We start from the raw sequence: 26,060 nt of genomic DNA on the forward strand, positions 1-26,060 counted from the left end.
CAGGCAATTCTCCGAGTGAAACTGCGCTTTGTTTTGAAATTCTTGAAAGGATGGCAGCTCTTGGTTTGGGCCGAGGTTAAGCGTGGAAGTTTTGATGTACCTTGCGACCAAATCGAGCTGATTTAATCGGTGACAAGAATCTTGGATTTCCCGTTCTAGCGGGACTGAAGCGTCTTCGTTACCGCTAGAGTCTCCATATCCAAGCGACAACTTAATTCGCATTGCTTTCACCATGAAATAGAACGCTCGCATGTTCATGTTGTTTTGGAGGAAAGCGTTATTAGAAGATGCATTGCCTTTCGACGCTGGCATCAAATCTCTCACAGGCAAATCGATGAGTTTCATTGGGATTAAAACCGTACTATCCATGAGATCCACAGTTTGCAAAAAATGTTCCATCACAGCGAGGAAGGAGTGCTCGACAGAATTCAAACGCCTCTCCATTTCATTTGTTGTCAAATTCGCTGCGATGTAGCTCAATCTGACAGGTGCAAGACGGAAAGTTTTCTCGCTGTTCTCCGCTCAGGAAAGTCGTTTGACGTATAGACCCTTATCTTCCTTCTTTGCTTGCCTGAACGTAATGTTCAAAAATTGCTTTCACATTAAGCCTATATTTTCTTTGTTTTCGACGATATTTTGTGTGAACGTGACATCTCACTTGTGGCGTGAGGATGGTGGCCTTATGGCTGTACACGTGCTGTGCATGCAGACGCCATCATTGGCTCCACCACTCATTTCGTATGCCAACAAAATCTCGCCCGATTTGCGGTCGATTGGCGATCAACTTTCAGCGTTTTTGTTTCTCTGGTATTTTCCTCGCTAACCACCCGAATATCTATTAAAATCCACAAGATTTAATCGCGAAAAAATACAAAAAAATGGATGTTGTTTATTAGTGATTTTCCACGATTGTTATTGACAATGCGTGAAAGACAGACTGGTGCTCGGTCGTGATTGGTTTATAAGACAACAGTGGGGGGCGTTGGCAAGGCGTGAAGGTGGCGTGTTCTGTCACGCCATAACACCTGGTATGAGGAAATCGATTTCAACCGATATTTGACATTTTTTACCGGTAGCGCTTATACCTGAAATTTGATTTTTTTTTTCTAATTTGCTTTGCTGGGGAAGCGTTTTCTTCAGTGGACAGGACAAAACTTGGGAAAATTTGTGAACTCACAGCACTAAAAAAAGTTTCGCAATTGTTTTCATCGTTTCGTTGTCACCTGAGATTTTTGCACGTTCAGCGGCTGGGAAGAGGCGGAAGGTCTCTTTGTCGCGGTCAATATAACAGCTCGATCGAATAAAAGTAAAGCATTTCCCATTTGCTTTAGCAGCAAATACCTCTTCATCAAGATTGAAATGAATATTTGGTCTTAGACGAACATGTCCAGTTTTGAATTATAAATCACCGGCCGTTTCATGTTCACGTTCAACTTTTAAAATAATCTTGAGCTTTATATTAGTTGAGTCACCTATTTGCATAAATACAGACCTTCAAACTCGACAAAAAACACTTCTTTCGTGGAGGTAGGAGAAAAATAAAATTTTATGTTGTGTATTTCAAAATCGTCTAACTTAATTAAGCTTATTGCCAAACGCACAAACCGTATCCGAGCTTGCTTATACATCACTTTGTTATGCAGATTTTTTTGTGTATCAACGAGATTAGCATCGCATTATTCCGGGTATTTATTGTGGGCTTGGATTCATGAGACTGATTTAAAATTTTAATTAAGTTGTGAAATAGCTGATTGAAATTGCACCATCTTTGAGGTCTTTGAGAAGACACAATGCCATTAAGATTAGAACTCTTGTGAAATTTCACGTGGCAATGGCATTACTTCGCCTCGTCTCGGTCCAGTTTATGAACAAATCGAGTAACAAATTTCAAAGTACACTGAATAGGAATAAGCAAAATTTACTAAGAATAATAAACGAGGTTAAAATCTAGAGTTTGCTTACAGCACTCGGCAGTGGCGAAACAAGACTTCAAAACGAACTCGATTTGGAGCTTGTTTTTATATCTATATAACTGAGACTAATTTTTGGCGTTTTTCATGTCAGTTGAAGAAAGATAACTCAGCTTCAATCCACTTAGCTTCGCGTCTTGTAAGCTTTCTTGGCACTCATTCAAGGTTAAAAAGGCGTGATACTTCGGTATTTTGGCGTTGTGGTTAATGACTGATTACCCCGCAGGCTATAACCGGTTTATGTCACGCGGACTAAAAAAAAACACGACATGTAGCTACTTGCGTCTTCTTCCTCTACTCTATCTCTTTCTCCCTTCCTCCCCTTTACCGACTGTTACTTGTCATGGTATTGAAAGTCTTTTTCGTTTCTTGATCTGTAACAATTTATTTGTCCATGAAAACAGATCAAAACTGAAATAACATAAAGCAACTGATGGGGGAGGGGGGGGGGGGGAGTCAGAACAACTGCATCTCTTTGATTTAATGTGGTTGGTTCGAGATATGTTGAAAGGTTCTAATCCTTTTTTTATACTTTCTACTCTTGTAATCCCCGCCATTTTATATATACTCCAGCTTGCAAAATATATAATATAGACGGCAAACTGATCCAAACGGCGCAGGTGACGAAAAATAAAGCAAACTGACTGGGATAACTGAAATATATTCAGTAACTAGAAATAATTTGCTGATCCAGGTCTACAAGAGATTCGGCATCAGTCATCGGTTTATCACTGTGGTCTTTCATCTTTTAGTTGTATCTGGAAAATGTGCCCCTTCAGGAATGGACCTCCCGGTATACCAAATAATCTAAAACAAAAAGCCTTGATCTTTTTTTAGATTATTTGCTTTACAATGTTTTTGCTGATTAGATCCTTCACTACAGGATCCGGTACTTTTATTTTGTCGCGGTGGTCCTCGCAAACACAGTTTATCACTGGTTTCTACTCCCGGTATAGTCCATTATAGGACAAGGGGGGGGGGGGGGAACACCCCCTCCCCTCCCATTCAAGTTGTTTTGGTGTTCGTATGAACTGGTGAAACGTTTATCAGATAAATAATTACCGCGGTCCTTAGGTATAAGTTTGTTTTCTTCCACAATGTGGCATGTGATTGAAGAAAACGCCTCAGTGACTATGCCTGAAAAGTGGACTCCGGCCAAGACTATTTAGACAAAAATAAGAATAAAAAATAGAACAAAAAGTAGATCGGGAAGATTAGTGATTGTATTAGCTGTTAAGTCCACCATGATTGAGTACATTCTGTAAAAGGATTGCAAAGTTCATCGAATGTTATGAGTGAGTCCGAACCAAAGATTTGCAAATTAAAGTTTCAAGGGTCGGCATAGACATTCTCAAAGGTCAGCGAAAAACTGGCACGTGCTGCTATTTCTAAGCAGTGTACTTCAGCCGTTTTGGATGTCCCGGAAGTATTTATTTTTTATTGCTCTTAGGTTTAGAATTCGGCCCTTTTGAAACAAAGCGGCTTCTTCCCCGTGATCTGAAAACCGCGGAAATGAGTCTTTTAGAACCGCCCATCGAGGATATTTTTAGGAAATTTACATAGAAATTCTAGAACATAGAAATACCTGAATTAGTCAGTCCTTCACCCAGTGGTCCCGTGGAAAGGAAGGGGTGTGTGGGGGAGCTTTACTCCCACCCACATGAACGCTTAGGACAATTTTGTAAGGGCCGATTTTGAAAGGTGCCAGAGCGTGGAGTATCTAGTCGGCAAAAAATTTAGAAAATGCAGCTAGTAAGGCGAATTGTACAGTTGTTGAATTAAAATCTGCAAGACCGTGTGCAAAATATAGACTGCAGGCCAGACTAATCCCGACGGCAGAGGTGGCCACAAATTTACAAAATGGCTAGAATAACTGATATATATTAATAACAAATTACCCCGGTATTTCGGTTTGCAACACAAACCTTCCTCGGAAACTGAACGAAAAAAAAAATAAATAAGTAACATTTTAAATATAAAATACGTGGCAGTGATTGGTTGATTTTCTTTCGTCTTTTAGTTGTGTCTATGCCATATGTAGTCTTGCTGTAACAGACAATGGATGTGCACCCCACCAAGAGGGTTTGGATTTTTAAAACTTGACAAACTGATAGGCGGTCTTGTAGACGGATATATTGGAAATTTGTAGCCTATTTTCCACTACAATTTCAAGTTTTTCTTCAATCGAACTTGTACTGAACCTTACTCTTCTATTAGCCTGCAGAACAGGCGTTTTTTTTTTTTCAGGCGAGCGCGAGGCGCGAGCCTGGGGGCGCGAGTCACGCGCGCATAACTCGCGCTCCGCGCTCGCCTCGTCCTTGCTTCCGTTCGCCTGTTCAAAGTACTAGCTAGTAATGTACCCAGTCGGGTACAGAACTGAGTTTTGGTCGTCGAGTTTCTCTAGGAAAGAGATAAAAACTTGGATGACCATGAAGTGTTTTTCTGATACTATGAGTTCAAGTTCAAGATTCAAGTTTTATTAAGTTTTTCAAACGTTACTTACAAATGAACACCGCCTGCAAATAGCGAGCTAATCTAGGCAGGCGGTGTTAAGGACATATACATAAACGAATTACTATTTGAAGGCGTTAAAAAAGTCAGTTTTGAATACATTATTTGTCAAAAGAGTAAAAAGTAATGTAGAGTGAAGAAAAAAAATTATGATTTATGATTGAATTATAATTAAGATGACTTTTTTATATCAGAAATAAGAGCGCTCCTAAGAGTCTACTATGGCTTCGTGTTTTCATGACCATTTTCCATTAATTTAATAGTGTAATCTTTCCACAACAAGCATCGATTGCGAACGGGCCATTGTTCTAAAGCCGCCGTTACACGTTGAAACTTTTAGCTGAAACTTGTGTGCAACGGCGAACGAGACCAGTTTCACGAAGTGGTGTTACACGGTGAAACTCTTGTTTTTTCACCACTGCGACCGTTGCGAGCCGTTGCAGAAGTAGAAAGCGGTTCTACTTTTCGTGAAACTTGTCTCGCAACGGAAGTTCGAAAAAGTTTCACGAAACCGACCATGTTACACGGTGCAACGCCTGCTGAAACTTGTTTCGCAACGCCGTTGCACACAAGTTTCAGCTAAAAGTTTCAACGTGTAACGGCGGCTTAAGATAGCCAATAATCCCAGCGTTCTTTTGTCTCAAATTGGACGTAACATGAACAATTATTAACCCGCAAACAACATTCTACGAATGTCACAACAGGTAGGTCATCGATTAGACCCCATATTTCGGCGTTTATAGGACGTGAACTTATAAAGAAATATTGGCTTGCGACAAGAGTAAATACTTTGAGCAGGTTTATTCCACCGTTTCAAGAATCATTTGGCAAGGATTTCATTTTTTAGCTTTTATCAGAGGAAAGCGACCCAGTACAGTGTTTGCGCGTAAGTGTGTTTAAACTTTGGCCTATGCTGATTAATTCCGTTCATTCATAACAAACCACCGATCTATGTTTTGAGTCATGATATATAATTCCGAGTCCGGGCAACGCATTTCGTCTCAGTTCAAGTTTTCACTGCAAGAGATTTCGGTTTTGCTGGTTTTAACTCTTCGCCCGTATAGCAGTATCAGTTGTCCTTGTCTTGTTTAATACTCAGTCTACAGTGACAACGCCAATGTCAATATTTTCATGAAATTTTATAATGGTCACCATACATGCAATAAATCCCTGCTATTTATAGCGGTTAACTCTGTAATTATATCTTAAACGTCGTGAAAAGAGGATCGTGAATCGACATTCATATATTATAATCCATTTCATGGAAAAGGATATTGAAAGGCGATTGACACTACTGACTATATATATGTACTAGTGTAAGTTACGTTGAAAAATTCAAAATGCATCCTATATTTGACGAAGAGGCGGTTTTGGTCTCAGTCTGCATTTTATACCCAGGCTGCAGTCTGCATTTTATACTGACCGATAATCCATTTTAAAAATATTGGCTTAAATCACAGGAATCTCAATTAAATTCACGACATGCCACGGTCGTCACAAAAATTCAATTTATTCGTAGTAGACCATACGGCAATCGTTTTCCACATATTGTAGTTCCCATATAAAGGAAATGATTTTCGCAACGTGGTTGTGTAGTTTGGAAACTGATGGGTTAACATTAGCCGAATTTAACCATAGTGTAGTTTGCGTGACAGGCGTTCGAGAGGAATCGAGCCCTCGCGCGCGCGTGGCTTGCCTTCGCGCGTGGGACTGCACTGATCCTCCTCTTTTCTTCAATTCTACCAGTGTAATAATCAAATAGGGCTATGGACATTTAGCCTGCGCGCAGAAATATCATTTTTCAAAGGAAATAGGGGACTTCTGCTTGCAGGCTAGTGAACAGCCTCCTTCATAGAGGGAAGAGGATGAAATATCGGCGTGTTTAGCGAGCGATACTGGTTCTGGGCCCATTTCTCGAAAGTCCGGTAACTTACAGGGCCCGATAAGTGTCTATGGAGATAAATGTTTCTTAACAGAGGTCAATTTTTGTCAACTTTGAATAATAAATTTTAAAATCTTATAATTATATGAAAACATTGGTTAAGTACCATGTCTGTTGTAATCATTGTGTAATCGGCGAAAAAGACATTTAAAAATATACTTATCGGGCTGGGACCTTCGAGAAACGGGCCCCTGGACGGGGAAGAAGGGACATTGGGCAACCACTACTAAGGATTCCGATCACAGGCTAACATAAGTTTCAACCTGCAGAAGAGGTTAGGGGTAATTTTATTCAAATAAAAAGGGATAAAACTTAGATAACATATTTTTTGTAAATGTTTTTAGGGTCTCTAGTAAAAGCCGCCGACAAACACCCAAAAATTTCGAAGAGTACCTTCTCGGAATGGCATGAATGAGGAAGCAAATACCGAAACACTTGAGAGGACTCGATAGCACCGAAACGTGATGCAAGTCATTTTCTTTCAAATCCTTATTTCTTGTCGTGAATGTGCCTCCTGTAAAACTGAACTGAAACGGAAAACTTTAAGCATTAACCTGATTGACCTGCGGAGTTTCAGAGTAATGTTACCATACCTCCGGAGCTGGTCACGTCACTAGCGCGAACTTACGTCACAGAGTCACGCTACATTTCACATTGATAACGCACGCTAACTCGTGCTGGAACTAAAAAAAATTACCTCAAAGGAGTGTTGGGAACTTGTACAGAGGAGTAGTGTTTATAACGTCTTTGAGAAATCATTTTTCTAAAATTAATTTCGTTATTTGACGAGTCAGAAACATTAATTTTATTTCCCGCCATAGTGTACGGCTTACGCGCGATGATACCGCAGGCTTTAAGCGCTTCGTGCCTCTTTGGCTCGCGCTCCGTGTGACCGCCATGATAAGGGTCTCCCTCCGCGGATTCTAACTACTAAACGCGCAAGATGAGAAACATATGTCATTTTAATAAGATGACAGTATTTAGTTTTCCTCTTTTTAGGGAAAATATTGTAAAGGGAAAGTGACGGAACCTCCCCCGCAAGGAGAAGTGGAAGATACTCTAAAACGCATCCACTCACACCCAGGTGTCCTCGGTCTTCTGGTCCTTAACCCACAAGGCATTGCGATCAAGTCGACGATGGACAATGCGACAACGCAAATTTACGCGACCAACTTTCAGCACTTGACATACATGGCACGGAGTTGCGTTCGAGATCTTGATCCTCTGAATGATTTGAAGTTTCTTCGAGTACGATCTCGCAAATACGAGATTATGGTAGCGCCATCGGGGGAGTACACCTTGATTGTCATTCAAAACCCAAACCAGAAAGAGGTTTGAAACACTGTTGGTACCTCGTTGCATATTGGCTGACAAATTAAAGCTTTGCTGGTAGATATTATGGAACATTATTGGCGAACATACTGGATCGTAATAGGTCAGTTAAAACCTATTGAAGCAATATTGATACAATCGATTATCAACATAAAGAATTATTGATAAACATATTGGAACAGTATTGGCGAACATGTTGGAGCATATTATCGAAAGATTATTCCTGGTAATGGTAAATATATTGGAAAATTATTGACGAACAACTGAATCATAATAGGTTAGTTGAACTCATCGAAGCAACTGATTTTGACGAACAATTGACGATCATATCAAAACATGAACGATTATTAACCCAAAACATTATTGGTAAAGATATATTGGAGAACTGTTGGCGAACATGTTGGAGCATATTATTGAACCGTCATTCCTGATACTGATAAATATACTGGAACATTATTGGCAAACATGTTGGAGTGTATCGTTGAAAAAATGTTTTTTGAGCAAATCGTTACATAGTCGGCTAGCAAACTAAGTTAAACGCTCAAATACTGTTAAACGTACTGGAACATAATTGTTTAACATACCGGGGAATAATTGCCCTCATGAATTTTATCGGAGAACATCTCTCTGAAGACGAGCTCTAAATGCTGGAACAGTGTAAAAGAAACATGTGGAACATCATTAACACAGTACTGTCTAGAAAACTCGATCATCTCAAGTAAACGTACTAAAAATAGGGAACAGTGATCAAAATGAAACGTCAGTGATAAACATTCCATATTATTTTTTAAATTAAGATTTTAAAAGAAATATTATTACAAAGGTTATAAATTAGAAATTTAATATAAGCAAAGGTGAGTTAAATAGTTATAAACAAATATGGAACGTTTGCGCTTTCATTGCTAAAAAAACTGATTTATTGCTGTAATATTTGGAGAATTAAAATACCTGTTACTCCACACTCGTGTATTTCGGTTTATACATGGGGCATACCGCTGATGCTAAAACTCTCGAGACAGCAGTGGATTCATCCAATTTTCTTCAAATATTTGCTAGAGTGCTAGGAAGTGAATATGAATGTATGGAACAATACGAGCAAAAATATTCCTGTATTTGTAGGCGCCGCCCATAGATAACCCGAGTTTCTCAAGAGTGCGCACTTCTTTTTGCAAAGGATGAAATTTCACGAAACTTAATGTTCTGCTCACAACATTATCGGAGGGAATTTTGTGTTTGAAAATTGTTTGGGTTTGAAAACAAAAACAGCCAACCTCGTTCGCTAGGTCTTTCACCTCCCCAGCTTGTAACAGCAAGCTAACAGGTTATGCACGGGTGGGGCCTACAGTACTATTTGAAGGAGTTTAGCTGACAAGTCCCCAGTCGTCTATCATAATCTCGTACCGTCGAATGGAGACTAGGACGGCAACCTAACGAAGGGAACTTCCCGTCTTTTTCGAAGTTTTCGAAGATCATCACAAGCAGATTGCAGCAAGGAAGCAGAGGAGCAAATTCGGAGGCAACGATAAGTGAGTGTGCGGATGAGATTTATTCTGTACTTGCGCTTCAGGGATTCTAGCATATGAGATTCTGGAGGGCCTTGTATTAGTTTGCGGGACTTACGTGGAGAATTTTAGGGTATAAAACTGGCGGTAGTTACTCTCGGAGATATCAAAATTCCAGTACAAATATCCCTGTATCAGTAGGCACCACCCATAGGCACTACTGACGCAAAGGGCGCTGGAAGACCAAACACAACTGCACGCCTATAACACGGTTTCACAAGCAAGTGGTTATAAACAGCCTGAAAATCAAGTAGTCCTCGAAGATACGTAAAGCAGTATACATTTACAAACGATTACTATTCACGTCTTTATTATTTACACATAAAAATATAATAAGCAACTGCTCATTGCCTTTTTACATAATACTTAACAAATCTGACAACTAATTCTGTTCTGTGGGGCACAATATTCTACGAATAACCGGTAGATAAGTGCTGTATTACACGAGCTGTAAAAGATACAACCGACGCAAAATTGAAAAAAAAAGTGATCTAACGTTTTACTTTACGTATCCATTGAAACCGTCATTAATTAATATTTATAGTCTGAAAAATAAGACTACATAATTCATGCACGATTGGCCTTAAACCAAATTGTAAATAACGCGAAACGACTAAGTCAAGTACTAATTCAAATTGCCGCCCGCACAGTCAATAAGATACTTATTTCCCTGTGCGGAAGGTAGTCCAAAAATGCTTAATGTTTGCTATGAAACATGCTCGACTTGCAAGTGATGTAAGTCACGCAACGTCTCCGTAGAGTATTGCGTGACTTATCAACCACAGCTTAGGAGGAGCCTAACTTCTACCAAGGAAAAACGTTTACAAAAATGTACGCAGTTTTTGTTTTACCATCAACAAGAGACGATTACATTAAAGCTGATTCTACTGGGGATTCTGAGAACTACCACACGCCCCCAACCCCTCGGTCCCCCTCCCGGTACATGAGCCAATTTGGCGCGTAATGAATATATTTTACCTAGTAGTATTTTGCTGTAAAATAGGTTATATTTTGTGCACTGGCCTTATCTTGGATATCAGGCTTTATGTCGTTTTGGTTTCAAAAAGCAGAGGATTTCACGGGGCATGAAAAATCACACATTTTTGTGAAATAATATTTAACTGCACTCACAACAATAATACCTAAGGGTAACCCCCTCCCCTCCCCCACTACGCCTGCTGTATTTGCCTCTTTATTTCAAGTCATGAAGAGGACAACTCGCAATCAGCGTGAAACCTAAACAGTTCATGAGTAGATTCACTACGATGGATTCAGCAAAAATGGCAAAGATTTCACCTAGCAGTTAAGCACTTATTCAGGCTTTGAAAAACTCAAGACGTTTTCCTGTTTTTTTTTTCCAGACTTTATCGTCATTTTCCATACTTTTTCAAGAATTCCTGACGCTGTCCGAATCCTTTTCACAGAGATTGCCTACCTCAGTTTGACTAATTTATGGCGGGCGGGCTAAACCACTGTACGCACTCCGCCCCGCGAAAGTCACACTATTTTACTTGTCATACTTACTTGAGTTGGAAAGAAATCTCACGAACCTTCAAATTTTGGAAAAACGTAGCATTGTAAAACACTTCAGAACACGCTTTTTAACTTTGTCTTAAATTTTAAATATCACGCTGACCGCGAATTGTCTAATGATTGTTTCACTACTACTGTAGCTAAAGGTGTCTCGACACGAAATCGGGTGACTCACCAGGATCTCGCTATGAAATAGAACCTTCAGACAACTCGGAGTTTAGCCTAATATTTAGAAGTCTTAAAAAAAACAAGGCAATCAAGTAAGTGAAGGCTTAAACCAACGAACTACCTACATATTATAAGCTACGTAAATAGGGTCTAATTGATCCGCCAGGAATCCGTCCCTCAAGTGCATCCGTTGTTTCTCTCCACGGGAATTGATGGGTACCACGCCGGGGTCTACCACCACTACCACCCCCACGATCAAATGCTGCTCATCCAGCACGGATGACGTCACAAGTGGAACAACGTCAAGAGCTTCGCTTTCGTCCGCGTCAAGTTCGACCACTACCACCAGAAGGTTGGTCCACGTAAAGACCGCACTAGGGAGGGGAAGGGAAAGAACACAGTGTTAAGACCATTGAGAAGATCGCAGCGACGAGGGGACAGGAGAGAGAGGAGTTAAAGATCCACGCCCGGATGTCATCAGCGTAAGTTTACTTTAGAATGTTCAGTCCCCTGTTTTCTCGCGTAAACGCCGAATTTGAAAGAGCGAAGTCTTGGAAGAGCACAAGAGTACCGTGGGAGTGGAGCACGTTATCTACTCTACTCCCCAACTCCCTCAGTAGTTTTGTACCCTCACCATTCTTCGCTCTGCATGCTTTTAATTTACAAATGGCAAATCAATCAACCTGGCGACTAAACTTACCAACACGAGAGAAAATAGGGTATTACGAAAGAGCTAAGTTTAATATATGTACGATTTTTTCTCAATTTTTACGTTTAAGTTTCACTTATTCCAAATTTGAACCAAAATTAGAATCGAAAAAATGCTCTTGAATCTGAGAAACAAGAAGCTCGGTTAACATGTTCGGTAATATATTGTGATTGTTGAACGCCTTGAAAACAGTCAGCCATTGGTGAGCCTCGTTCAACCGATCACCGAAATTACAATACAAAATAATAATAATAAAAAAAAAAATGAAAATGAATGCTTGAAATGGAAGCCGTCTTATTTTCCTGAAATCCGCGTTTAGGATGATGCTTCTTAATACAAAGATTTTTTTTGCGCGGTTTATGACAACGAGGGAAAAGCAGATCTTAGCAAGGGCTATTGAAATCCGAAAAATAAATTGGGGAAACCACGCATTTTCAAGAGATGACAAAGCAACAATAATTCTAAGAAGCTTTAAACTACAAAACAATGTAAATATTGTTTTGGGTTCCAACAACCCTTGCTAAGATCTACTTTTCTCACATAGGCATATATCACGCTTAAAGTACCTTTGTATTGGTAGGCACCGCACTTAAGAAACCTGAGTGTTCCGGACCATTCGGCGATGCACAGAACGCAACATAGTCTCGTAAAATACGGGTTTGTTGAACATGAAATTTAATTCCTGTAAAGATTAGTTAAGAGTGAAATATCTTACCTCTCACATATTGACCTGTGACACCTCGTCACTGAGTTTTCAATGTCTACTGGGTGATAACGCATACCACGTAACACCATAGTCTCCTCTAGAGGACCAACCACGAATAACGCGTCATGTCGTGCTGTCAAGGAAAGGAAAACAATAATCAATATTTTAGGTAAGCGTTTATTAGATAAGAGGCACCGACGCTACAACATTTGTCCCACTTTTCTTCGTCAGAAGGCGCACTTCATGTATGACGTCACAGGACATTGCGACATGAATTACATGCACAGTAAGGATGCGCGAAAAACAGGTAGCGTCAACGTCCTTGGGCAAAAATTAGAGTTTGATTCCTGCCGCAAAGCAGTCCTAAGTGCAAAGACGCAAACAAACACCACAACAGATAAAACAAACAAAACTCAAACAAGCAAACAGGAGTGTTACTTGCAAAATGATTTGGTACAGACCTTTTTCATAAATGGGCGGCCGATTTCTTACACTTTCAATAAGCCCTACTAACATCATTTTAGAGTAAAAATTGAATTTTGTACATGCTAACCAGGCTAGTAAGGCTAATTTTCATGAAAGCAAAATAATTTTTTTATTGCCCGCCATTTATGAAAAAGGTCTATTACCAGAAGCAAACGTACCTCCGTCGGTTTGGGTAAAATCTGTTCTCTTGATGAATCCCAGACACCCCGTTCGGGCGTACTGTACTCCCATCTCCCCCGAGGGACCTGTGGTGAGTCTAGCGTTAAACCTGTCCTCAGTCTGAGTATCCTCGCCTGTCATGAAATACCCGCTACCATTGTGCGGGCTACTGACCCAGATCTGCAGAATATAAATAACATCGCATTAGCTCCGATCCCCGCACAGAACGTCACAATTTCAACGCGTTAACCCTTTAACCCCTAATATCAAAGAGTAAATTCTCCTATCTTGTCCCCATACTGTTCTTATACAATTACTGGGGAGAAGTTAGAAATCTAGAAAATTCACCTTCGGTGATCTTTTCCTTAATTCTCACGACCTCAGGGGTTAAAAAAGCATCGAAATTTCAACGAGAAATTTGATGCTTATCATTGTTAGGGCTTTTCATGCTTATTTCCCTGGCACTAAACTTGGTCCTGATTTTAAGTGCCAATTCTCTAATTCTTCTCTGTCATTTTGTTACAGCAGTTTCTTCACAACTACAAAGACATTTTCCTTCGTCTGAGATTTTCGTCCTTTTCGTGACAATAACGTACCTCTCCCAGATGTGAGTCTGCGCACATTCCTTTTGTTTCTGGATTGGCGATCACAACTTTCACACCTGGCAAAATCTGTTCACAGAAAAACAACGAATAATGATTGACACAAAAGACATTCTCATGGAAAACGTTATTATGCTCATGTAAGTGATGTTAATTGCTGAGCCTGTTAATGAAACATCCTTGTATGAGTGAACTTCTTGATGCACTCAATTACAAAAACGTTGACACCTAAAAGCATAAACCGTGAACAATGAGACCCAATGGCTTTATGGGTATAAGTGCACTAAAGTTATTTGCATAATATTCTATTCTCGTGCGACGGTTGATGACCAAAATTAGTTGCACGTGATGAATGATGGAAACTGTTGAAGCAAGTTGGCCAACAAGGACCAATTTGAGTGATACACAATTCGCTTTTTGCCTAAGTTCAAAACAGGCAATGAACTTAAGCAATATTTGGTAGAAAATTATTCGGAAGAATTAAGTCATCACTGTATTTTTTATTGCAAAGAAGGAGAATGGTAAATTATTGATTATGGAAATTAGGTTATTGTTCAAACACTACCAACAAATCTGTTGGGTCTCATCGTTCACGATTTATGCTTTTTAGGTGTCAACGTTTTTGCAACCGAGTGTATATCCAGCAAAACCTCGTACCTTCTTTCCACTACTATAGTTTTTTTCCACTGCTTGTTGTGGATATATCGAGAAAGGGCCACGTGTGACCATTTAAAATAAAGCACTCAAGTAGTAAGGACATGTTTACTATGCTGCGCAATTTCAATCTACGAATGATTCTGTGGATTAAATCCTAAGGTGTTACAATTCAGATGACAGCTACTGAGTAGTACTTCCATAATATTCTCCCCACCCACCCCCACGCAGGGGTTTATGATTCCGTGTATGAAATCATAAAGAGCGGCCTTTGAAAAGAAGCTACTGAACAATACTTTCCAATTGCACTAATATTATGGTTTTGAACGACTGATGAATAGTGAAACCAAGCAACCATGCGGCCTTCGCAACTGGCGACACATAGAAATAGAGAGATTAGAATTACGTTTACGGTAAACGGCAGAAATCAACATAGCTTCTTAGTGAAATTGAGTAGTTTTGTGTTAGCATCAAAGGCCAGAATTATTTTGCACTATTCTCATCTGTGTACCAATTTTTTTCAAGAAAACATAAACGCGAATCTCACGTTCACCGTTTGCTGTAAACGCGATTCTAAATCTCTCTGATATTTCGAGTAAAGAGAATATTCTCGCGGGAGTGGGCTAGCATGCACCCATACCTTGCCGGATTCCAAAAGACAAAGGCTGTTTGGACTTCCACGCTCCACAAGCGTCACTCTGTAATAAAACGAGTTCCATAAAATTATTGATATGTTTTAATCTTAGAACTCCGGCTTAAAGCCTGGTTTTCACCTGGACAAAAGCATAAGCATACACGCCCCTTAAGCAAGTGGAAACACCTGCAACGTAAGCATAAATATAAGCACACGATGCTTATATCGCAGTTTTCCCTAAGTACAACCACAAGGCAGTCAAACGCTCCGTCCGCCATCTTGCTCAACATCGAGGAGAGCTGGTATCGAGAATTCCGTCAAGAAATGGTTTTCCGAGCGTGCGTCTGTTCTTATGCTTACGTAGCTAGTGTTCTCACTTGCTTGTCTTTATGCTCATGCTTAAACGGGACTAAAAGATGGTAGGTCTGCACGTTTCTATCTTTAAAGAAAGCACAGCCACAATTTGCTCCCTTTGTATTATACATGTAATTTGTTCACAGAAGGTGACGCAAAAGTTACAAGTTAACATAACAACTCAAGACGTAGCACAACTCTATCTTGATTACTACATCTTTCTCTTCCACACTAGCTATTTGCTATTTTCTTTCATAAATATCATTATTGGTTCTCTGAGTCGCTAAGAGGTTTGGAGGAGCATGTTTTTGGAAGTTTTCAGCATTTTATCTTTATACTCTGTTCGAAGTTTTATAAGCAATACAAAAATGTCTCCATATGGTTTTAATGCGTGGCCCTATCAATCTTCAAGGATTTTTTTTTATGATGTTAGGATATTTATGAAGAAAAAAGGAGGGAGGGGATGAGCAATTGAGGTGATTGAAAATTAAAATTTGAGGTTAATAATTAATACAACATTTTTATCCATCACTTATTTTGTTTCTAAGCCACATGCTACTTCATAAAAATTCAACCAGAATGTCCCGTTAACATTGGGGGAAAAAATCTCACAATTAGATACAAAACTGTAATTTAATTTCACCTGTCGTTTCGCAGCGCTCTCGTATCCACGTAGACACTGGATGCCTCTGGAGTGGATGCACCCTAAAGTATAAACAGAAGATGTGTTGTGAGAAACACGATTGCGTATCTCTTAAACGTCTGCAACTGCTAAAGAGACATTGTCAATGGACGGAAAGGAGATCAGTTTAACCTGTGTGCAAATGGCGACGTTGGCTCTACACCCAAATGAAGTACTGACAGCGCGAGGCGATAGACCCAAGCCAGAGAACAGAGTCGAGAATGCTGTGGTGAGGTTTATTCTGGGCCTCTCTTCAGCCACTACCACACAGTTCCGGACACAAGTTAGGTTCACGCCCTTAGCCTGCAACAAAACAAAGACGAACAGAAATGTAAGATGGCGGAGAGTAAAGGAAACCTGAAAACTGACTGAATGAATTCGAACGCCTGGCTCACAAACCGTCAAATTAGCCTTAACCAAGATGGGAAATGTTTGTGGTATCTACTGCTTTCTCTGAAGCTCGTAGAAGTGTCACAAAGGAAGTACTCAGACTATACCCATCATACCTTGAGAGCAGGTATTGACTGTCCCAGGCCCTTGGTACATAAATCCATCACGGGGTAAGAACAGAACGTGTCACGAACTGGGAACGAAAAGCACAAGCAATTTATTACGTAATGTAGCCATGACTTTTTCTACAACATGTAATGAAATAAAATTAACTTGAACGTACTAAAAAATATATGTCGCTGGTGCATGCTTTCTGTCTTGTTTGGCGTGGAACAAGAACGGTTCTATTTAACAATTAGATTATGAGCTCGAGATTTCTATCGCGTGATAGTTGATGAGGGCGAAGCCCGAATCAACTATCACGCATAGAAATCGAGAGCGAATAATCTAATTGTTTTAGTATAAATCTACTAGTCGTTCAAAACTAAACAAGTAAATTATCTATTTCCTCATCGCAGACACTTCGAAAACGCAAAGAAGCGGGCGCCATTTTGTTGAAAATCGCTACTCACTATCTATCACAGAATAGATAGCGAGTAGCGTAGCCAATCAGAGAACGGCATTCGTGATAGAACACTAGTTGATTTATACTAATAGAGATTATACTAATAGAGATTCGCGTTTACGGTAAACGGCAAACGTAAGATTCGCGTTTGTGTTTGCTTGGAAAAATGAGAATATGCTGAGAATAGTGCAAAACCTTTAATGCGAATGTAAAATTTACTACTTGATTTACTGCGAAACTGAAAACAGCGAGCGGCAAATGAAGGATAAACATGGTCACGTGGTCATTTCTGCCGTTTGCCTTAAACGTATTGCACAAATCGGTTTTGTTTGTTTGTTTGTTTTCTCGAAAATCGTCGTTTAATAAACTCAATCTCCAGTAGAATTCTACCTAAGTTGATTTAATTTCTTTTCTCTTGTTCTGAAAATATTGCTTGTAACTACTGATCGCCTCGACCAGCTCTTGCTTACTGCGGGCACTGCATATTTCTTGAAAAATTAATGTCAAAATCAATAAACTGAAACTGAAGAATAACGTTCACCTTTATATTGACCAACTACTGATAACCACAAGGCAGGATTAGTCTCCAGATCCCCCGGGGGTATAAGAATTGTGTGATGGCCTGAGTAAACACTGAAACGAGAAAAAAAAGAAAATGGTGAATACAAGAGAATACAAAAAAAAATAAAGGAAAACCAAAGATACCTTGTGAGAAGATTGAAGGTAGTTTTCCCTTATTTGGGACCTTGATGAGCTAAGACGATCACGGCAAGGAGAACGACACAAAACGATACATTTAACCCTTAACCCCAGTATCAAAATGCACATTATAATAATTTCATCGGGCATTGCGGCGTATTTTGCGGGTTAAAATGAAGAATTCAGCGGGCTAAAATATATTTTAGCCCGCTGCTCCGAGCCAATAAGAAAGAAGAAAATAACGTACGTAGCCAGCCAATCAGAACTGGAAGCCATTCAACTGTTCGCGCCGTTTTCTTGCTTGTTTGACTGGAAGCGCTACCATTCACAAAGAAATTGTTTTGAACTACAAAATCGATGGAAGAGCTAACGAAGAAGCAAATTCTCAGTCGTGTGAGCTAGAGGACTTTAATACAGAAACTCGTGGGCGATGGTGGAAATTATGCCTGTAGTAGCTCCACGGCCGGAGGCGAGGTGAATGTAATTTGTCGTCTTTGAGTGAAACCCGCTCAGTTTAAGCAATTGCACAATTAGTTTAATTTTAACAGTCGTAGGTGACTATTTCTTCGCTGTTTTCAAATTTCTGTTATTTTCATTATGAAAACTTCGAAGCAAAGATTCTTTTTACAAATTTTGCGGTGTTCTGCCAAAGTTTTAAGTTTTTGTGACAACGAAAGCTTTTGTACAATAAAATGCCGACGCGATTCCGGCAGCGTTCACAGAAGATATCGCGATCGTTTACTGTACTGTCTTTGATTCCGTTTGGTGAATGCCCTCTGAAATTATTATAATAGCAATAGAGTTGATGTTCTTGGGCGTAAATATGTTTTTGGCCCTTCTCAGAACTCATTTTAGCCCTCGCCTACGGCTCGGGCTAAAATGAGCCTGAGTCGGGCCAAAAACATATTTACGCCCACGAACATCAACTCTATTGTTATATTCTACTCACTGAACTCAATACGTTCCTTATGCTATTAGTTGGATGAAATTGCTTTAACATCAAGGCATTTCATATTATTTCCGAACAAGGTTGACGAAGTAGCAAGATAGAAACGAGAAATTCGATGCTCGTCATTGTTGCAGTTTAAAGGGGTTTATTAACAAAACAACGCCACTGTACGTAAGTACTAAATTATGATTCATTAATTTGCCGTTCAGTCTGCAAAAGAACCAAGTGAACTGCAGAGTGACAAATTTACAAATATATACATGAATAACGAAAGGACACAAAGACGAATTGTTCATTCTCTTTCTCACCAGGAAAGCGCTTCCTGCCAATTCAGTTTCTGGATAGTTCGGCTATATTGTACAAGTTTAACAGTTCCACGGATTAGCTCAACTAACGTCAATTCAAATTTCGAAGTGACGTTTTCGTTGGCTTTGCCGTCGTGTTGCTAAAGGTTCCTAATTTTAATGTGCTGGCAGACGCAAATCATCCGTGAGCAAGGAAAATGAGAGACTTATAAAGGCTACTGTAGATAGACATAATTTTGAGTGAGTAAATAAATTAGAGTCAGTTCTTATAGCTTGCAGGAAAATACAGTGATTTCCAGGTTAAAAGGAGATTTTCCCAAAAAAAGATTTAAGACAATAGACTCTAGAAGCAGAACAAATAAACACAAGCACATCAAACAGAGACCTAACAAGATTGAAAACCATTACTTTGCGAGAGAAATAAAAACTTGTGGATGTGAGAACAAGTCTTGAATCATTCACAGAGTACAAAAAGCAACAAACATATTATGAGAATGGTGTATTATTGATTGATTGATTGACAGTGTATTATTCAATGAATGACACAGGCAAACGCTGAAAAAGGAAACCCGAGTGTTCTTATCGGGAGTCGAATCTAAGACCCTCCGATTACTAGTTACGCACACTAGCTTCTCGTAGAATTTGTGCTGTAAGACAGTTTGCGAGTAACAGTACTACGAATCCTTCCACCTACCCCGTCAAACACCAAAGCAAAAATCCCAGTCCACAGTAAGGATCGAGGCAAACAGCGATATCACGAGAAGGATAAAGCTCACAAGCGAGCTTCATGGACCGACAGAGTGCAGTAACAGCTGAATGAGACATCTGGAATAAAAACAGCAAAGGAAAAAAGTGACAATGTTATCTACACATGAGCAAGCAATACTGTTGTTATATCTTGATTCCAACGTTCTCACCTATTAATGTTTTTTAATAAAAAAAAAAAAAAGCCCTGAGCACTACTCTCGCTGTTTCGTTTCGCTGTTTTCGCGGCTATTGGGCAGTTCAAGGTAATCAAAACATTTCCGTTTGCGAATGAAATTCCGAAGTGTTACCATTCAAATAGACGCTAATAAGCAATATCACCCCCCACCGCCACCACCTCCCCTTGTGGTTTAATACACTCCACAAAGTGTTTCTAAACCAGGGTGAAGATAAGATCCTAAACTGTGACCATTCCAATTCGAGCTCTACGTTCTTGTAATGCTGTTTATTACGCTGTACAAGTTGGTTCTGACTTTTGAGTCTGTCGATGAAATCCTAAAGTGTGCTCATTCAAAATGACAGCCACTGGGCTGTACTTTCCTGTGGCACTGTTTATTTTGCTGTACAAGGCTGTTCGCACCTCATGAGTGTGACTAATCAAAGGTAAGCTACTCAGCTGTCCCTTCACACTCAGCATTTTATTCGCAATATTTTGCAGAATGAAATTTACCATTTTCTTCTGAATTTTTCACTTGGAAATCACAGTGAATGACGGGCCTCACCTTCACTCCAGACAGCATTCCAGTTGTAGAAACACTAAAATCAAGATAAGCAATCATCTCCGGTGTAGGGGCCCTGTAGGGATTCGTCAGCTTCTTCTTCGGAGCATCATCCACCTCCACAACTGTGGGCCAAGACTTTATGTCCACCACACCCACCGCCTCCTTGGATCTCAGCGCCTTCGCGATGTTATGAGTGGTCAGTACCGCACGTGACTTGCTGACGTCAATAACCATTTTGACAGTCGGGAGGGTGGTGCTGATGTTGTTGGCGTGAGGGGGACGGACGGGGACTGGAATTAGACCTGAGAGAACCAGCTTGATTAATTCAAAGCGGGATTGACTAAGTTGGTTTGTAATGTTTCCAGCACTTGTACACCGAGTCATCTGTCTCTTAAATTAATAGGCAGCACTCAAAGATGGGCATATCTGTGTCAAATCATTTAAATCCTTGCCACAGCTGATTCAAACATTGTACAGTAACTTAACTCTCTTCCAAACAGTCAACTTTCTAAAACTGACAGTTGATGCTGGTCCCGATGGTTTCTGTCTTAGAAAGTTGATTGAAGGGTAGCTGTGAGTTGGGCGATAAATCTAAACTCAACACTTCAATTAAGCATTCGTTCTTTCCATGACTGAAAGTGTTTCTCTGACATGGAATAGCAATGGAGGGCAGGAGTTCAACACAAAATTTTTTTAGGGGGTTAATTACGATTGGCAATGCAAACCCAAACTTGAATCAGAAGACCATAGCAAACAGAGTACGTATGTACAAGAAATACCTAATCAAGGCCAAACGAGCGAAAAGAAACTAATTAAGCGAATAGGCTCCTTTTGATATATCAAAATTCAGTCAGACAATGAGGCCAAGAGGGCAAAAACAAAGGAAATTAGTCATGCTTATTCATTTCTGCTGATTGCATTCTCAGGACCTCGATGGCAAGTTGAATTTCAATATTTCGAAAGGTTCTAAATGGTTTTGTAGTGCCAAACATTTTACGAGCTGGAGAGAACTCTTGCAAAGAAAAACTGGAATTCATCCAGTCCACTCTAAATTTTTTCGCAAAAAAAATAAATAAATAAATAAATAAATACTTTTAGCTTTAATAATATGGCAAGCCAAGTTAGCCTTACCAGCATAAAGACAAGCAAAGACCGCGACTATGAAATCCACACCTAAGAAAAAAGAATGAACAGTTCCACTTTTTACTAAATTTTTACACAGCTGGTCAAACGTACCTACGTACAGTTACCTGTTTTATACCAAACCGACAAGGACAAATACGTATAAGATTTTCCAAGTACACTGTAATCGTTCCCGATGTACAACATGCACACTTATCAAAGCTTTCTACTGTGCATTTTGTTTTCTTCCCCTAAACACAGGCACGCCTCTCTTAGAGATTTATGTACAACAATAGCGACGCTCCAAGCCACTTATATCACTGCACACAAAACTCAATTTCACAACTCAGCCACTACATTTTATACATGTTTACTCCATGTAGTGATATGCGACTTCAACGGATGGAAACGAAATATGTGTACGAACTCTAATGGTGAAAAAGACTTGTGAAGTTTGCTTTTTAAACTTGAAGACAGATACTTACCAGGTGTGAAAAGTAGCGCCACATTATCACCAGAGCTGAGGCGACCTTGTTCTACCGCCATCTGAGCAACTCGTTCTGCTCTCTTATGAAGTTGAGTTGTTGTCAACAGAGACGCTACAGTACCCTAAAATAACAAAAGAAGTTAAATTGATCATTGAGACATCAGTGTGCTATCTTCATATCCCTTAATTATTAAGGGAATGAAGGTAGCACATTTCACACTTGGAATTCGATACCCGTAGATATTAGACTATCACCCAGTCTCGCAGCTTTTAAGTCAGGAATGAAGAAGTTTTTAATGCTTTTATAATTTAATTTTTTTCTGACTATAATTATATATTTATTTCTTTAGGTTAGCTACTTGGTGATCTGTCTCGTATGCAGTGTTCTACTCTTTTACAGATTATCCTTATGGCTTTTTTTTCTTTCTTTTTTTTTTGTGTATATAGATTTACTGTGCCATTAAATTGTAATGTCTCAATGATCAATTTATTTTGGTGGCCTGTAACCCCCTTCCCCTCCCTCACCAGTCCGCTGTCTCTCAGTCTGACTGTCAGTCCGCCCTATCCAAACTATTCACTCAATATGGACACGTTTTCAGAAATATCTAGTCGGAGGAGAGGGGGGATAGTGGCTAGAAGTCCACCAAATCTGAACTATCTTAAAAGCACCCTAGGTTGGTTATCCCCCCAGCCCTTCAACTGTAGGCTTCTCGACTAACAAGGCTATGTTTTGTTACCTTTGAGTTCAGCAATGTAAACAGCGTGTGATCAGGCATGGTCTGTGCTCTCCACTTGAGAATCTCAGACAGAAATTGGTACTGTAAGGACAATATTTTAAAACTACAATAAGTACATCTACGAAATACTCCTTTGCTGTTGTTTGACTCGTAGCGATCACATATAACGGCCACCCGGAAACGCGCGTACGAAGGTCATGATTGTTTCTGGCCTTACCTCCGATTGGTTGTGAAAACAACAGAAAATATTTTAACCAATCACAGACTACAGGGAACATTCAACAATCGAATGAAATCCACTCTATTCTCAAGATGAAAGGTATGAGAAATGAAATGAAAAAATAAATGACAGCTTCAGTTATTAAAAAAAAAAAAAAACAGTTAACAGCACTTCACTGGATTTTGAACACCGTAAGAATGCATATCATGATTGCAAAATCCCTCATAAAAAGGTTTCTAGCGTAACAGAATAACAAACTTGCTTTTTGAATATCGCATGCCAGCAAACGTTTGCAGATACGTATACGTCTCCCAAAATTTGTCCTTACACGAAATCTAAAGAATATCCCGTTTTCTCTTATTCTGGAATACGGTCAATTGAACGCGACCTAAGTAACTGAGCTTACAGAGCCATGCTCAAGCAAGTGCACTGTATTCTCAAGTGGAATGACCACTTCCTCAGTATAATTTGCCTATTGTCATCAGACCGTATTCAGCTCAGAGAACCAAACAGGTTATTTTACCTTTCTTGCCATATCGCTGTCCTCTTCAATGTCTGCTATCTCCCTGCCGGCTGCTCCTCCTATTCTTGTACCCATCACAATGTTACCGACCATTGTAGCTGCTGGACCAGGCTCTAAACAACAAATTTATAAAGTCAGCATTACCATCATTCAGTTGATTTACCAGTTTGACTCTTTACGTTACCATTATAAATACATCTCCCTATTTCTGTCGTAAAATGTGTCGGAGAAGCTTATCGAAAGATTAACCTCTTACTAACGGAGTTCACGGTCCGTACTGTAAGTTATAGATGAGTTATTTCCCCTAAATCAACGGGGGAAAACGAGGATCCGAAACTTACAGTACGGACCGAGAAAACGAGGTTAGTAAGATTTTTATTATATCTCTGAGGTTAATCGGGCGCACGGGAAAAGGAACTAGTTGAAGTTCAAATTAAGCGGGCCGTACAGTAGTTTTTGAATTAATGTTTATGCATAAGCAATTTCATGAGTAATAATTTATACGCATTTAACAAAGTTGCAGCTGTCCCCAATTACCAGAGACCCCAAACAATGAAAATAAAGTGTCGTCGTCGTCATCATCATCATCACTACCACCACGAAACATCCACACTTAATCTTACACTTGACTTTTGTTTTTGATCTACATGTAAATGCCTCGATGCGATCCCGTATGTTCTATGTAAAATATGATACCATGGAAATCAAAGACCTTTTCCTTACCTGGATGCTTCTGTCTTGGTTGAGGAAGGTTCGTCACACAGGTATGCGGACACATCAATATGTTAGCTGGATGCAACGATCCATCTAAGAACTTCTGTCTCGTCTCGTGAATATGCACAGCACCACTGCTGGTCTACAACAACAGAAATAACTCAGGTCATCACTGTTGTCAGTCAACAGAAAATTAAAACATCACGCAACTCGTCAATTACTGAAGGACCGTACAAGCACCGAACTACTCATACCGAAATTGAATAGCTGTTTTTACAGTTGTCAAGGATTTAACAAACCAACATTTCACTCAGCATTGTATGGACCTTTATCTTCATTTGCAAGCCTTTTTAACCCTTTAAGTCCTAACAGTGATCAGCAACAAATTTCTCCTTGTAATATCAATGCTTATTCAACCCCCGAGGTCACGAGAATTAAGGATATGAGCACCTGAAGTGAATTTTCTTGATATTTTAATTATTTTTTCCCCAGTAAATTTATAAGAAAAGTATGGTGACAACATAGGAGAATTTGCTGACAAAGCCAATACATATCGCAGGAAATATGAATCCATAATTTTCATGTACCTTCAGTCCATAATCACTTGACACCTACAGATAAATTTAATATCAGTAATAATAAACACATACCTTTGGTAATCCACCAGGTGCCACGAGGCATAAGCAATAAATACCAACCTGAGAAGAAACGAAAACATATGGAGTTAGTGAAAAGAGGAAAGGGAATTTTAAAGGCTTAGGGCACGACGCAGCATTACACAAATTCCGTGGTAGAATAAAGCAAAGGCCTCTTTATAAAAAATGGACACACCAAGTATTCAAGCCTTTAAAACAGTTGAACAAATATTAATTTTATGACACACTGCAGCTTGGACAACGAAACGGGAACAGTTCACATGTAAGCCATACAGAGTACACCTGCGCCATAAAAAAATTGCTCCACTGGAATGACCCATGAATGAAGAGCACCAAAGATTATTAGGTCCAAATGATGGCGCAAATGGCAAATACAGGTACTTACGTTGTGAATGCTATCAACGGCAGGTAAAACATGACTCATCCATTGAAAGCTCTGTAGAAAAAAAGGTAGAAATTATGTCAGTTGAAGTCTTAAATGCTTACAGCCCCCATTCTCTCCATCCTCCCCCTAAAAACTACTGCGTGGGAGGCTACAGTTGAAGTTGTTGGAGTAAAAACAAAGCAAAACGTACAGCGATTCGCATGCATACTTTGAAGATCTTATAATGCCAATACAGGGAGTATTTTGCTGTATATGCATAAGGCTATTGTCCACTGCAGAATTACTCTAATGAATGACGGAAGGATGGAGAAAGGGAAGACAGAAAGGAATAACTAACGTATTGAACAATACCAATCTGTAGTCAAACAAGACCAATATTACATTTGTAGGATTGACAGAGAAAAGAGTTGCCATTTCAAACCCACCTCCTCTTCAGTGCACTGTGGTCTTTGTTCCGCCACAACAACAATTCTGTCATCTTTGAGAACAGTTACTGAAAATATGGCAATCCTACAACAAAGGAACAAATCAAAATTAAAATTACATGAATGCGAATTCATTCCAAAATAATAATAATAATAATAATAATAATAATAATAATAATAATAATAATAATAATAATAATAAGTAATGGTAATAGGACTGAGTGGAGTACAATTCTGGGAGTAATTGGGCGAGTAATTTCAAATCGGCCGAGCGCGTAGCGCGAGGCCGATTTGAAATTACGAGCCTGATTACCCCTGAATTGTACGACACGAAGTCCTATTACCAATTAATTGTGTCTGAATAAAAGTCACTGGACCAGTTAGTTTCCTCC

At 39.5% G+C, this 26,060-nt stretch overlaps 2 protein-coding genes and 1 pseudogene across 3 annotated transcripts in view; 1 reads left to right on the plus strand and 2 right to left on the minus strand.

The window, feature by feature from the left end:
• Positions 1-5: 5 nt before the first annotated feature.
• On the minus strand, positions 6-814 carry LOC146469818 (uncharacterized; the record flags this gene model as incomplete). Its single annotated transcript, XM_085122793.1, has 1 exon — positions 6-814. A coding segment is annotated over exon 1 (439 nt), but the record flags the coding sequence as incomplete, so codon positions are not given.
• Positions 815-5,173: 4,359 nt separating this feature from the next.
• LOC146469819 (dynein light chain roadblock-type 2 pseudogene) lies at positions 5,174-9,863 on the plus strand (annotated as a pseudogene).
• The window catches only part of LOC146469820 (disco-interacting protein 2 homolog A-like), a 48,434-nt gene continuing 31,984 nt past the window's right edge, over positions 9,611-26,060 (minus strand). For both annotated transcript variants that reach the window (XM_085122794.1, XM_085122795.1), the window contains exons 24-42: positions 25,669-25,753; positions 25,244-25,294; positions 24,853-24,900; positions 24,212-24,344; positions 23,489-23,601; positions 22,746-22,826; positions 22,007-22,130; positions 21,531-21,572; positions 20,400-20,701; positions 19,607-19,737; positions 17,501-17,592; positions 16,511-16,587; positions 16,137-16,307; positions 15,966-16,027; positions 14,975-15,032; positions 13,675-13,749; positions 13,078-13,258; positions 12,443-12,566; positions 9,611-11,392 (exon numbers count right to left, since the gene is read on the minus strand). In XM_085122794.1, coding sequence (XP_084978920.1) covers positions 11,140-11,392; positions 12,443-12,566; positions 13,078-13,258; positions 13,675-13,749; positions 14,975-15,032; positions 15,966-16,027; positions 16,137-16,307; positions 16,511-16,587; positions 17,501-17,592; positions 19,607-19,737; positions 20,400-20,701; positions 21,531-21,572; positions 22,007-22,130; positions 22,746-22,826; positions 23,489-23,601; positions 24,212-24,344; positions 24,853-24,900; positions 25,244-25,294; positions 25,669-25,753 — 2,203 coding nt within the window. In that variant the 3' untranslated portion in view covers positions 9,611-11,139. The remainder of the gene's footprint in view (positions 11,393-12,442; positions 12,567-13,077; positions 13,259-13,674; positions 13,750-14,974; positions 15,033-15,965; positions 16,028-16,136; positions 16,308-16,510; positions 16,588-17,500; positions 17,593-19,606; positions 19,738-20,399; positions 20,702-21,530; positions 21,573-22,006; positions 22,131-22,745; positions 22,827-23,488; positions 23,602-24,211; positions 24,345-24,852; positions 24,901-25,243; positions 25,295-25,668; positions 25,754-26,060) is intronic.

The sequence above is a fragment of the Pavona decussata genome, unplaced genomic scaffold, assembly GCF_977016875.1.
Source record: "Pavona decussata unplaced genomic scaffold, jaPavDecu1.1 SCAFFOLD_116, whole genome shotgun sequence".
Taxonomy (NCBI): Eukaryota; Metazoa; Cnidaria; class Anthozoa; order Scleractinia; family Agariciidae; genus Pavona; species Pavona decussata.